The 15285-nt window shown below is 35.6% G+C and overlaps 1 protein-coding gene across 1 annotated transcript in view; it reads left to right on the forward strand.

Moving 5' to 3' along the window:
* Window positions 1–7719: 7719 nt before the first annotated feature.
* The window catches only part of LOC129220789 (uncharacterized), a 39019-nt gene continuing 31453 nt past the window's right edge, over window positions 7720–15285 (forward strand). The window contains exon 1 of the mRNA XM_054855223.1: window positions 7720–7875. Coding sequence (XP_054711198.1) covers window positions 7720–7875 — 156 coding nt within the window. The remainder of the gene's footprint in view (window positions 7876–15285) is intronic.

Below are 15285 nucleotides of genomic sequence, written 5' to 3' on the forward strand. Positions count from 1 at the left end.
TCTGAATTTCAAAAGAATCCGATCGCAGGAAGTGGGCGAAATTTAAGTTACAAGATTCGGTTACAAGACACATACATACATATATACATACATACATACAGGTGAAACAAATCAAAGCGTGTTAATAAAAATAAGGATTTTGTAGCAGATATCCACCAGTACACTTATCATAAAGCATATTCACAGCGATCTTAAATGATGGGAATTAGTAATCTGGAAGTTTTGTATTTTGATGAAGTTTTGCTTTTAAAGTTCATCTTTCATCTCTGCTGATGGTTTCTGGAAAAAATTCGATTTTACCTCCCCCTCCCCCTTTTAATGTAAAATCTGCTTAAGTTAAGTCTCGAACGAACGCAAAAGTTTTTTTAACCATGCGACGAAAATTTATCCTCTTAGTAAGTGATAAAAAGAGTTTTATTACTTAACTAGCAGTACCCGCACGGCGATGCCCGTGCAAAAAATTTAACCGAAGTCCGTTGAATAAAAAAATTGACGCCCCCTCCCCCTCTAATGTGAAATGATCATTTTTCTTTGTTTAAAATGCGTACACACTATTTCAAAAAAAAAAAAAAGAAAAACTAATTAAGTTTTTTTTGAATTTAAAACTTTTCGTTAAATCATTAAATTAGATTTACAGTTGCTTTAAAACTCTATTTAGCGAGTGAAGCGGTTTTTATGCAATTTAAAATATTTCAACAAATAAACAACAACAACAAAAAAACATCAAATAATATCTTTGATATGTAAAAATAATTCCGCAACTCTATTGTTAATCGCAGAACTTGCCCAGCAACCACGCTATCATAATCGATCCGTCTAACGAAAAAAAAAACATCCCGTGGAACATTCAAAACTCGTCGTCAGAAAAGAAAATGTCGTACATTTCACTCGGATAAAAACGAATCAAGTTTCTTTTCTTTCACAACAAATCGCCAAAACAATGAATTACATTAACGGTTGCCTTAAAACAATAATCCTACACTGAACTGCTCAGCGCCTAACGTGCCAAGCGACCACGCTACCGGAACCCAGCACTTTTGCGAGTGAAGCGGATGTTTTTTCGTTGGCAAGAATAAAAAATGTTTCGCCAAACAAACGAAAAGGTATAAAATCACATTAACAGTAGCTTTCAAATCTTTATATATTAAGAGCCGCGTTGCCTGGCTTTGAACGGTCTACCTTGAGAATAAAAATTATATTCAACAATCAGGCTTAAATAAAAGAAAAAAAAACACCATGCAAAATTATCCTTCCAAACAATGACTACTAAAATACCCTGAAAAAAAATAAAATGCGAAAGATGGATTTTAAAAGCGTGACCATGGAAACATGAAATAAAATGAGTTTGAGAAATTAAATGCAAAGTAAGGAAATGAACAATGGATTCAAAAAGCGTAACCGTGGAAACGCGAAAATAAAATGGTTAAAAACTTTAATCAAAATGACACATTTCGAAATTGATTTAAAAATGCTTGTAACTTTTTTTTCTTTGAATATATTACCTAATTTTTTCGACCATAGGTCGAGAGAGATCTGGAGTAAAAAATGTCGGTTTTTCCAATGGTTTCAAAACGAAAACTGGGGGACAATTCCTTCATTTTTTATTGATAGATTTCATGAAGAAAGTAGTGCCTAAATTTCAGGTAAGTCTAAAACAGTTCGAGCTAAAAACGAAAATTACTCCCGCCGTAATTAAGTTGGAGCATTGAAACATTGTTTAGAACGCGGAAAATTCTACCCTTTTCAACGATGCATAATATTAATATCTGCAAGTAATTTTTCACCCCTTTCATAGCCATTAAAAGGCAATTTACATGAAATTTGGACCTAAATTGGAATAAAAAAAAGAACTATTTATCGGATTTTTTTTTCGAATTATAGCCTATATTACTCAGTAAGAAAGCACCTTTCATATAGTGAAGGAATTTTTCAAATAGGTGCAGTGGTTCCGGAGATTACCTCGAACATATAAACACACAAAGATCCGCCCTCTCTCTTTATAATATTAGTAAAGATATGAGGATAAAACGATTTCTCGTCGTCATGGTAATTTGAAAAGTCCGAGCAACAACTTTAACCAAGTCAGCAGGCCCGCATCTAGATATTTTGAACCGTCTGCAACAAAATCTCTCGGGTGCTTCCCCAGAGGGCAGCAGGTGTAGATTTGCATTGTTTATAAGTTCAGTGCTAGTTTTTTTTCACTTTTCTTTTCAATTTCTTGGGCCGCTGTGCCCATTAAAAGGCGTGCGCCCCCCCCCCCCGTCCCCGTCGGAGTGTCACGTGTGAACCGTCCTCGACCAACGAGAGCCAGACTCTGAACTCCTCGAGCTCGGAAGACGAGCAAGCCGCAGAGAGAAGTTTTCCATAGAGCCGCTATCCTGCGATAGAGCGAGCGCACAAATGTAAATAACCAGGTTCCGGCATCGCCAACCGGCGACACTGTAAATAAAGGAATATTTTCAGTGTATATTTGTTGCTTCAAATGAATCCTTCAACTGTCGCTCGTTTCCCACGAGAAGGCACTTCGCCCCGCCTCCTCAAACGCCATTCTACGCGGGGGTGATCGGTAAACGTATCAGCGTGCTTTTAAACGAGACAACCAGACCTCCTCAACTTGGGTTTAGCTCAACAAACTTGACAACCTCAGCTTGTCTTCGTGTCCTTTACATCACTTACTTCTCTTGTCTGTCGCTACTTTAACACTTTGAGGTCTATGCCCGAGCGTCAGTCGGGTTGCCGTTTTTGGTGAAGGGAACAAAGCCCGAGAATCTCTCGGGGTCAAATTTTTACTCTCTTAGCTATAAACGTACGAGTTCCAGACGTTTCTAACCGTCTTAGATACTATCTACGAACTTTTTACATTCAAAATATACATATATATAGATGGCAGCGCCAGGCAGAAATAATTACATGAATCATGATAGAATAGGGGGTTTAAATTCGAGTTTGTTCTTTGAAATATACAATACAAAAGCAAAGTTTATTAAATAATGTTTGTTTTCAAATTAAACCTACTTTCAGATATTTGTTGAAGATTTAAGTAAGTTTTTAATTGAGTCTGGGTAAACTTTTATGGTTAAAAATGATGTTTTCCTATGCGGAACTTTTTTTAAAAAAATTTCAGACAAAATACACATCTTAAAAGTATTTTTTACAAAATAATGCATAAAAAAACCCAGTCTGGAGGGAGATATGCGGTCGAAATGGCTCAGACCTGAAAGTGTTAATTATCCTTTCATTTTTAAAAACTGCTGCTAGAACTACAAAGTGCTGCGATATGAATATGCCATCTGCCGAAAACAGCGAAGTATGATAACCTGATACCACGCGACGAAGGCGGAGTCAAGTGCCCTCTCGTGGAAAACGAACAATACATTCTAAAATTACAGGTTGATTCCAAAAGAATCGTGGGGTTTCAAGCATGTTTATGCGTTCGACAGTAAAAAAAGAGACGAAAACGAAGTTTTTTCGAAATTTTTCTTCTTTACATTGTTGGATTTATGCCAAAATATTGATTAAAATTGGAACAAACTATTACTTAACTGTTAATTAGTTAATTTGATTACAGAATATTGCATTATCATCGAGTCTGAGGTCGCGTTCTGAATTTCAAAAGAATCCGATCGCAGGAAGTGGGCGAAATTTAAGTTACAAGATTCGGTTACAAGACACATACATACATATATACATACATACATACAGGTGAAACAAATCAAAGCGTGTTAATAAAAATAAGGATTTTGTAGCAGATATCCACCAGTACACTTATCATAAAGCATATTCACAGCGATCTTAAATGATGGGAATTAGTAATCTGGAAGTTTTGTATTTTGATGAAGTTTTGCTTTTAAAGTTCATCTTTCATCTCTGCTGATGCTTTCTGGAAAAAATTCGATTTTACCTCCCCCTCCCCCTTTTAATGTAAAATCTGCTTAAGTTAAGTCTCGAACGAACGCAAAAGTTTTTTAACCATGCGACGAAAATTTATCCTCTTAGTAAGTAATAAAAAGAGTTTTATTACTTAACTAGCAGTACCCGCACGGCGATGCCCGTGCAAAAAATTTAACCGAAGTCCGTTGAATAAAAAAATTGACGCCCCCTCCCCCTCTAATGTGAAATGATCATTTTTCTTTGTTTAAAATGCGTACACACTATTTCAAAAAAAAAAAAGAAAAACTAATTAAGTTTTTTTTGAATTTAAAACTTTTCGTTAAATCATTAAATTAGATTTACAGTTGCTTTAAAACTCTATTTAGCGAGTGAAGCGGTTTTTATGCAATTTAAAATATTTCAACAAATAAACAACAACAACAAAAAAAACATCAAATAATATCTTTGATATGTAAAAATAATTCCGCAACTCTATTGTTAATCGCAGAACTTGCCCAGCAACCACGCTATCATAATCGATCCGTCTAACGAAAAAAAAAACATCCCGTGGAACATTCAAAACTCGTCGTCAGAAAAAAAAAAGAAAATGTCGTACATTTCACTCGGATAAAAACGAATCAAGTTTCTTTTCTTTCACAACAAATCGCCAAAACAATGAATTACATTAAAGGTTGCCTTAAAACAATAATCCTAGACTGAACTGCTCAGCGCCTAACGTGCCAAGCGACCACGCTACCGGAACCCAGCACTTTTGCGAGTGAAGCGGATGTTTTTTCGTTGGCAAGAATAAAAAAATATTTCGCCAAACAAACGAAAAGGTATAAAATCACATTAACAGTAGCTTTCAAATCTTTATATATTAAGAGCCGCGTTGCCTGGCTTTGAACGGTCTACCTTGAGAATAAAAATTATATTCAACAATCAGGCTTAAATAAAAGAAAAAAAAAACACCATGCAAAATTACCCTTCCAAACAATGACTACTAAAATACCCTGAAAAAAAATAAAATGCGAAAGATGGATTTTAAAAGCGTGACCATGGAAACATGAAATAAAATGAGTTTGAGAAATTAAATGCAAAGTAAGGAAATGAACAATGGATTCAAAAAGCGTAACCGTGGAAACGCGAAAATAAAATGGTTAAAAACTTGAATCAAAATGACACATTTCGAAATTGATTTAAAAATGCTTGTAACTTTTTTTTCTTTGAATATATTACCTAATTTTTTCGACCATAGGTCGAGAGAGATCTGGAGTAAAAAATGTCGCTTTTTCCAATGGTTTCAAAACGAAAACTGGGGGACAATTCCTTCATTTTTTATTGATAGATTTCATGAAGAAAGTAGTGCCTAAATTTCAGGTAAGTCTAAAACAGTTCGAGCTAAAAACGAAAATTACTCCCGCCGTAATTAAGTTGGAGCATTGAAACATTGTTTAGAACGCGGAAAATTCTACCCTTTTCAACGATGCATAATATTAATATCTGCAAGTAATTTTTCACCCCTTTCATAGCCATTAAAAGGCAATTTACATGAAATTTGGACCTAAATTGGAATAAAAAAAGAACTATTTATCGGATTTTTTTTTCGAATTATAGCCTATATTACTCAGTAAGAAAGCACCTTTCATATAGTGAAGGAATTTTTCAAATAGGTGCAGTGGTTCCGGAGATTACCTCGAACATATAAACACACAAAGATCCGCCCTCTCTCTTTATAATATTAGTAAAGATATGAGGATAAAACGATTTCTCGTCGTCATGGTAATTTGAAAAGTCCGAGCAACAACTTTGACCAAGTCAGCAGGCCCGCATCTAGATATTTTGAACCGTCTGCAACAAAATCTCTCGGGTGCTTCCCCAGAGGGCAGCAGGTGTAGATTTGCATTGTTTATAAGTTCAGTGCTAGTTTTTTTTTCACTTTTCTTTTCAATTTCTTGGGCCGCTGTGCCCATTAAAAGGCGTGCCCCCCCCCACCCCACCCCCCGTCCTCGTCGGTTATCTCTGATCCGGTCCTGCAAGTGAGGATGAAGAGCAATTCTTGATTGCTCAAAAAATGTCATTTAAAAAATTATACAAAACATGGGAGTAAAATGAAATGAAAAATTCAACATAAACTCAAGCTCAAAAAATGTTATTTTAAAACTCCTAAACTAGTTCATATTGATTTTTCCCGTTATTAATGATTGTGTGAAAGGCTGGAACATAGTGGTCAAAATTCAAACAAAAAAAGAGAATAAAAAATATATATTTTATTTCATCTTTTTTTAACCCCATCTTTTTCATCACAGTCACGATTTTCAAGTAAAAAAAAATACCCCCCAAAAATTTTGATGTCGCAACTTACGCCATAATTTCCCCTGTGGGCACCCTGTTCCCCCACACGTAAAAACTAATGAAATTAATGCAACAGGGTGTAACCTTAAATTGTTGATTACTGTTACATCGCAGCACTAGATGGCAGCATGAATTTTCGAAGTTTCATTTCCTGGCGTTGGGTTGTCTAAACTCGCACGTGACCTTACTCGATACCTTTTTCATACGAACTATCCTCCCTCACAAAAAGTAAATCAGTTTATCGATGTCATTGCGAAAAATTTTTTCTGTAGTTTCGCTGCAATTCAGTTACGGATTACACCACAGTAAAATAAAACAGAGAAATAATAATGCTTTGTCTCAAATGCCGAAGTTCGTAGGCTCGATTCCCTCCGTTACTTTGCTTGTTCTTTCCTTCTTGTTTTTCATATAAAGTTCGAATACATTAATCCAGGCCCCTCGCTCCCCCCTATATACTATTGCTTGCGTTCGACGACCTCGACCGGTTATTTGATCACATGACAGCTATGACGTCAGTGTTACTAACCGGTTGGACAACAACCACTGCTTCATCGAACGCTTTCGGTTGATCACCGGTTACGCAGTTCAATCAGCCGGTTTAAAATACGGTCTACCGGTAGAGCAACCGGTTAGGCTCACAGAACGAGATCGGTAGCAACCAGTTCACTGGTTGCTCTCATAGAGTGCGTTCGACGAGCACGACCGGTTAGTTAATCACGTGACAGCTAATGATGACGTGCTCCAATCAACCAATCATTTGCTTAGAATGGTAACCGCTGCGGTAACCGGTTGATCATAGTACGCCGGTCGACCGGTGAGGTTCGTCGAACGCAACCATAGAAAGCTGTGGTTATAGTCATCGGTTCGAAGACCCACCGTCGTCATTAAAGGGGACTGGGCGACGTTAAATAGGCTCGTGGTCTCCATGTCCTCCAAGTGAAACGATACCTCTGGGGGTGCTAGTACCAGGTAGCTATTAGCTCCTGGACTAGTTCTAAATTCTCATTAACTGTTCGATCCGGTGATGGTGCTGCCATCTATCGGTATGTAAAATAATGGAGGCAAGGCACTTAGTATGCTGTCCTCGAGATAAATAATGTTGTAGTCAGTTGTGACTCTGAATAGGAATAGGGGGATATTTCGATAATTGGGAATCTGGCGCGGTCGTCTCATTTTTGGCGTAAATAATTTTATTTTGGTAACCCTGCTGATTTATAGCAACCCTATGTGAATAGATATTTTCGATCTCTTTGTTTTGATTTGCAAAGAAAAATGCCTCTCGCGCAGGCGCTTGTGCCAAAAATTGGGATCGCCAGATTCCCAATTATCGAAATATTCCCAGGAATAGTCAACGGTGATCGATTGAGGTCGTCGGACGCAGCCACGTGACATCTGATGACGTCAGCGGTTCACCGGTCCCCCCGTCCGAACACAGCTTCCGTCGCATTACCTTCCGGAACCTGGCAACAGCTCAGATGTTCAGAAGTTTTCAAGATGGCAGCATGTTCCAGCCTGGAGGATAAATCCTCGTCGTCTAAGGATCCTTTGCCACTCAAAATATTCGTTCCCGACTCCGTGAATCATGCCGTGCGCGAAAATTGCTACCGCGAGTTCTCCAACGTCACTAACAACAGCGAAGCCTTCTCAGAGGTACCCCATTTTGGTTGTTTTTCTCGCCCGTAGGCTTAGGATTGCGATACAAAAACCAAACATTCGCCTCTTCGGGCCCATTTCGAACCACCAGTACCGCCTTTCGCGCCCCGAACGGGTCGGCCACCCCCCGTCCCTCCGAAGTGTGTTATTCCGGGAACACCGACTCGTGTTTATCGTCTGCAGCATCGAATCTTCGGTCGCAACCCTCGGTTTCGATAGTGTCGCTCGCCGTGAGTTCGACCCCGTTAACGTCCGTGAAATGATGGACGGAAGACGCTGTCGATTTCTCCGAATGTGTTTCGACGGTCCCTCATTTAAATGCCTCCCCTGACCTGATTGGCGATGGCTCTACCCCCCTTTGGCGAACGTCTGATCGAGCCCCCCCTACCGAAGGCATTTAAATGATGTTTATGTAAACTCGATTATTGACGGAAGTCGTCCAGCGAAAGGTCGGGAGCGAGTTTCATGTGGTGGTCACTTCTTGAATCACTTTCACTACAACCTCGATATCTCGAATCTCAAGGGGAAGGGAAAGTCGAGGTTTTAAAAAGGTTGCTGTAGTAACTCTCACAATTGCACACACATACACTATGTACATTTATGGGACCACTTTGAATTATGATTGATAAGTTAGTCTTTAATATTTTACTAGCTGTTTTTATTATTTGCTACATTTAGGGCATGGAAATAAGTGTACAAGTTATTATTTGCAAGGTTCAGTCATTAGTCAGGCAGACAAAGTTACTGATCTGGGGGTCTTAATAAGTCAGGATTTAAAGTTCAGCCAACAGTGCAGCATTGCTAGCAACAAGGCCAATAAGATGCTTGGGTTTATCAATAGATCTATTTCAAACAAATCTAAAGAAGTTCTTCTGCCCTTGTATAGAAGTTTGGTAACACCCCATTTGGAGTATGCTGTTCTGTTTTGGTCTCCTTATCTTAAGAAAGACATTAACGTATTGGAAAGGGTTCAAAGGCAGGGTACAAGGCTAATAAATGGACTTTCTCACTTAGACTACGATTCCAGGCTCAGAAGGCTAAAAAGTCTCGAGCAAAGAAGAGACCGAGGGGACAGGTTTCAGTTGTTTAAATTTATTAAAATGAAAGATATTACGGGGCTGAAGCTTAGCACTGAAAACAGGACGAGGGGTCATTGTTTTAAGCAATTTAAATCTCCATGGATGTCAGGAAAAATGATTATTTTAGTCTCGGAACAGCTCACCGGAAGAGGTGGTCATGAGCAAGGGGGTGGATAGTTTCAAGAGGGCCATTGATCTTCACTGGGGATTGGAAATGGACTGGGACCAGTCTAGCCGGGCCCAGAGCCTGTCGCTGGTCATCACTTTTGTATTTAGATGTGCAATTTTATAATTGTTAAAAGTGTGTGGGATGAGATTTTGAAACGAACAACAATTTCAACTTTGTTTTTTCATTTAAAAATTCTAGTTTTATCTTCAAACAATAGCCTTGAACATTAAAAAAAATTTGGTAGCCATTTTGTATTTAAAAAAGCAAATGAGGAATGCGTTTTCCATTTTTGCTCGAAAATCGACCCCCGTCCTCGAATTGGACGACATGTTCGAAAGAAATGCACAAAGATTCTGAACTCTGGGGAAAACACCGAGATGAAAAGGACTACGGCACTCCCCTCGTACCCACACTCCCCTATTATCTTGCTCCAATCCCCCTATTCTCAAAATTTCCAAGCAAGGGGAGGAAGAACTCCGAGCGATTGTTTCCGGAACCGGTTTTGATGCAAAAATTGCCGAATGAAAACTACATTTGAAAATGTTGAGGATTTAATCAGGCACTTGTGTGAATTAAAATTGAAACATTACTAATACAGTAAAATCCCTGTAATGCGGACACTAACGGGAGAAAATTTTTTGTCTGCAATAGAGAGGTGTCCGCAGGACAGGGGAATTAAAAATTGTCCGCATAAAAGGAGTGTCCGTTAAGAGGGGTTTTACTGTAATTTCATGAATATAATTTAAGAAAGGAGTAGGTATTATTTTAATTTGTTATATTAATACATCAACTGTACGTATATTTAATAATGTCTTGATGCATCATAAAAAATTAGTACATAACTTTTTTTTTTAATGATAAATGAACACTATCACTATGATTAATATAATTTTTATACTGAAAATACCCTAGTTGAAAAAAATATACGTATCGAAAATCTCAAAATATGACACTTTCAAAATAAATATCGTTAGCGAACCCTGCCTATGAAGGAACACCTTTTACTTCCTTGTATAAAGGAAAGGGACTATTATAAACTTCCTTTTAATCGCAACGAAACCCAGCTTTGTCAATTTATGTGAGCAATATTTACAGTAGAAGACCGTTATAACGCACATCCTGGGACTTGAGCTTTTGTGTTATACAGGTTTTTGCGTTATATAGATCATTTCACAAATTTTGGAACTAATATTCAGAATATATCTATATGTTAGCACTTCAGAATGCGTTTTATCCGCAATGAGTATTAAAGCACCGATATTGCAATGACTTATTCACAAATAAATGTGTTTCACAATCAAAACCCTGCACTTCTGCTAGTTTCACGGTTTGCATGACAGCTGCATTTTCAAGAGCCATCTGGTATTTTCTATTTATTGTGAGTACTCATTTTCATTTAAAAGCATTGAATTAAGCTGGAAAGATGAAAAACTGTTTCAAAATTTAATTTGCCTAACCATTTTTATGTTTGCAAAGCAAAACGGGGGGATTTTTTAAACTTAAAAACCAATTTGTTTACTTCAGACAAGTTGTGCAGTTTATAGAGAATTGCGTTTTATAGGTCGGCGTTGTAACGGTCTTCTGTATTTTGAAAATATGATATTTTCGATATTTTTTCAACTACGGTATTCTCAATATTAAAATTAGATTAACCACAGTAATACAGTGAAACCTGTCTACAAAATATTTTTTTTCGGCCCCAGCAAAATGTCAGCATGAATAATCAAACTGTCGATAAGGATAACCTATCTATTAGGAAATTTTTTAGTCCCAACAGTATTGTTGTAGACTGGTTTTACTGTATTCATGAAATACACTGCCAGCTCAGTCAATTCCAGCAGCAGTTTCGTGCTTGTTAGCACTCATCAGCTACCAGTTTGTTTGGCTTCCTTAAGATGTTTTCCAACTCCAGCTCAGTCACTCCTATGCCGGACTGACGAGTGCTAATGAGCACCAAACTGCAGTCCTCGGCTGGAATCGACTGAGCTGGCGGTGTATTTCATGTGTTTCTTCCTTAGCCCTGGCTATAGGGTCACTTACTGCATACTAATATTGTTTATTTATTATTAAAAATAACTAAAAAGTGATGCACTATATTTTTGCGATGTATCAATTCATCATTAATACAGCAGAGTAATATAATATTCATTTTTATTATTTGTAATGACACAATTTTAAATCATATTAAAAGTGAAACATTAAATGTTGATCAGGAAATAGGACTTCTTATGACCGTGCACTGAGGAATGCATATTTTTTATTTCTGAATCATGTTACTGTAAAAGTAGCTAGCAGAAGAGAAATGACAGGGTTGCCACGCCACATGGAAACCTGAAGAAACAGGGAAAACACAGGGAATTCAAAAATCAACAAAAAAACACAGGGAAAATCCAGGGAATTTTGAAAATTTCCTCAAAAACCTGGAAAATACAGGGAATTTTTTCCTTATAAAATTGAAGTTATAAAAATCAATTCCCAAATATATAAACTACCAAAAAATAAATAAATAGTAATAATTATGATAAAATTAATAAAGTAAAATGGTAATTTTGCTTAAAAGTTTTTTTTTTTTTAAAGTAAATATTAAAATATTTATCATAAAAATAGAATCTTAAATTTCATGATAATTTAGAGTGTATGAAATGAGTCATCAATAATCATTGTTCTGGGTCACTTATACACTTTTAGGTCCATGGTTAAGAGAAGTTTTTTTTTTTGAATAAGAAGTTGAATATATTCAAACACCAAGCTATTTTTTCAGTTATTATGAATTCTTATTTATTTTCCCTTATTTATTTAGAAATTTGTGTTTTTTTTTTACCCTGTGGTGAAATTATCAAGATATTAATGATCTATTCCAAATAATTAGTGCTCGCTCGTTTGTATTGTTTTATTTTCATACAGGGAAAACATGGGGATTTTTTTTCCAAAATTGAGTGGCAACCCTGAATGAGTCAAACAGCTCATGCTAAATGAACTTCATTTTCCCCTTCAGTCGGAATTATGAAATATTGGACCAAAAATGTTGATATTTGGTACACACTATGTACTATGGTAAAGGGTATCTTATAGACGAAATTTTGAGTCTGTAGGAGAAAAATTAAAAGAGTTATGGCACGTCCGGAATTCCGGACATATTTTTGAAATCAATATTTCATATACAAAAGCGATAAAATACCGGACAAACTTCATTATAAAATGTTCTACAAACAATTATATAACATAATATAAGCGTTTGAAACAATTAATCAAAGATTATATATATTTTTTTTTTAAAAATCAGGAAAAAACCTCGCTTTTCGGATGAAAATCCATGGTTGGAAAAATGAGCCACTCTCTATCTCTCAATCCTTATATGTCAGTGTTGTCAATCCCAAAACGAAAAATCATTTCACAGATTATAATAAGTAGAATGTAAAGAGTCGACTACAAAAAAAATCGACTTATTAAATCAATTATTAAATGATTAGCAGCTGTTTAAAGTGTATGTCCGGTATACCGGACACCAGGTCTTGAGGGGTTAAAATTGGCAAAAATTTAAAATGAAATATTAGATATAAAGGATGAGAGAAACCTCAATTTTACTTCTACATATTGTAATAATAATTTAAGAAAAGAAAGAGTGATTTGAGGATGCATTAACTATTTTGAAGACTTTAGTTTGTGCTGATTGAAAATATCGGATATATATATCAAAATATCGGGTATGTTCGAAAATATATTTTCGAACCCTGAACTAAACAAATGTTAACTTAATTTTTTCTCGATATCCGTACGCATTCGTGTGTACAAGTCAACATAACATTTTATTATTTACTGTATGTAGTCAATAAGTTTCACAATTCCATTTTCAGACTTTAATGAAAATCAAGTTTTTAAATACTAAAAATTTAATTTGTGCATTTACTTTAAAGATTATTTCTTCAACTCATGTTACTAAATGTTGTTCAGGCGTAGGAAAGAGAAACAATTGTGTCAAATCGGACAATTTTGTTGCAAGAGCATCTTCTCCGACTTAAGGGAAGCATGCACACTAATCCATTAAAATATGACTTGAAATAGATCTTAAATTTTGGTTGTCAAAAGTTTTGTTTAGTTGGAAAGCGGGATTGGCTGGATTGGACCCAATGGATTTTTTTAAATTTTCCGATTAGTTTTTTTTAAAACATTAATAAATTGATATACTTTCACAATTTTAATTTCTTTTTTTATTTGTTCTTCACCACAGACCATTGACATAAAAAATGAATTTTGAACTTTAATAGTACTATTTCTTAACTCTTAATGGCATTTAAAAAATGCTTCAAAGATTTTGAATAAATATATTTAACTTTTTTTTTAAAACTGGTGTCTAAATAACTGAAATTATCTTGAGTAAGTCCTGTCTTGTCTGATTTTCTCAATATTTCTAGATTGTACAGAGGAAACGACTCTAGCCAAAAGGCTTTCATGTACCTAAATTATTTTCTGCAAACCAACACGTCGCAAATCTCGACTAAACAATGTATATTTTTTAGAAATTAACAGGTTTCTTGAACGGTCAGACAGAAAACAGAATAGGACATACAGTATTTTCATTATCTTATGAAAAAGTTGAATATTTCTTACTCTGTACACAGAAATAGAAAAACAGGCAGAAAAAAATTCATAGAAATGTCTTGATTAAGCTTGAATTCAGTAAAAAGGAATTTAAACTACTTGAGGTTCTACAGTAGTTTTGCATACCAAAAGAAATACAATAAAGTAAAATGAAAAAAAAAATGTAGTAATTGAAAACAAACAAATAATAGATTTTATCACTCAAGAAGAAACTTTGTCCTAACTGTTGACCATTATTTGGTAATCATGGAAACTAAAAAATCTGAAACTTCACCATTCTTATGTTTCGTCGTCTTTTATACTTTTCTTAAGAAAATGCTGGATTTTAACTCGTTTTCCAGCTTTTTTTACCAAGACAATTTTTGTGCTTTGGCCATATACTTACGCTACAATATGCTACAAGCACCCCACATTTTCCCTAAAAAAGACAAAAAAAAACCCACTTAAAAAAAAAAAAAACCAGCTTTAGTTGGATTTTTTTGGGTTTTATTTAAAAAAGCCATGGGTCCATGGGCTTTTTTAAAAAACCCTGGGTTTTTGCCAACCCTGATCACTCGCTTGATTTCTGCAGCAACTATATTATATGGGCTCTACAATAGATTTGATGCATATAGAATATACTGTTAATTTTTTAAGAGAAACAATAAAAAACAAATATGCTTGGCCATTTACCATTAATTTATATAGCATTACCTACTTTAAATTAACTGTAATTGTGCTTCTTATGATGATGAAATTTGTATGTAATCTAAAAGTGAAAAATAAAATGATTTTCCTGTTCTATTGACTTGTGCCAATGACTGCATCACAAGGTGTCATGAACTGGAGGTGCCAATGATTGATGATTTTTGTACATATATTTTTATAAGAATGTCTATTCAAATAATTTTGATTTTAGTGAACTAAATAGATGCACCAGTTTTCTGACAAACCCTCAAAGTGCCAATGACTGGTGGTTACTAGTCCAGTCATTTAAGCTTAAATTGGGTAAGAATCTCGGAATTCGAGGTACCCAGCTGTAAGTCTGTGAATACTTGTACAGTACAACCTCGATATCTCAAATCTCTCGGGACGGGGAAAAATTTCGAGATATCGAGTTTTCGAGTTATCAAGGTTTTTAAAAAATTACACTAGTAACTCGCATATTTGCACACACGTACGCTATATGCATTTATATATGTACTATAGGACCACTACGATCAATAAAGTAGTCTTCAATATTTCACTAGATTTGAGATTTTCTAATTTTCGAAAGTGCACAGGATGAGATTTTGAAATGAACAACAATTTCAGTTTGGTTTTTTTCACCTAAAAATTTAAAAATTATAATTTTATCTTTTACCAGTAACCTCACATTCAAAAGTTCTCAGCAGCCATTTTGTAGAAGTTAAAAAAGCTGAATGATGAAAATAATGAACGCATTTTCCGTTTTCGCTTGAAAACTGACGGACGAAAAATCGAACCGCGCTTTCCTCAAAGTGGACAACATGTTCGAGAGAAATGCAAAAAGATTCTAAACTCTGGGGAAAACACGGCACCCCCTTCATGCCAACACTCCCC

This window comes from Uloborus diversus, chromosome 1 (assembly GCF_026930045.1).
Source record: "Uloborus diversus isolate 005 chromosome 1, Udiv.v.3.1, whole genome shotgun sequence".
In the NCBI taxonomy this organism is placed as follows: Eukaryota; Metazoa; Arthropoda; class Arachnida; order Araneae; family Uloboridae; genus Uloborus; species Uloborus diversus.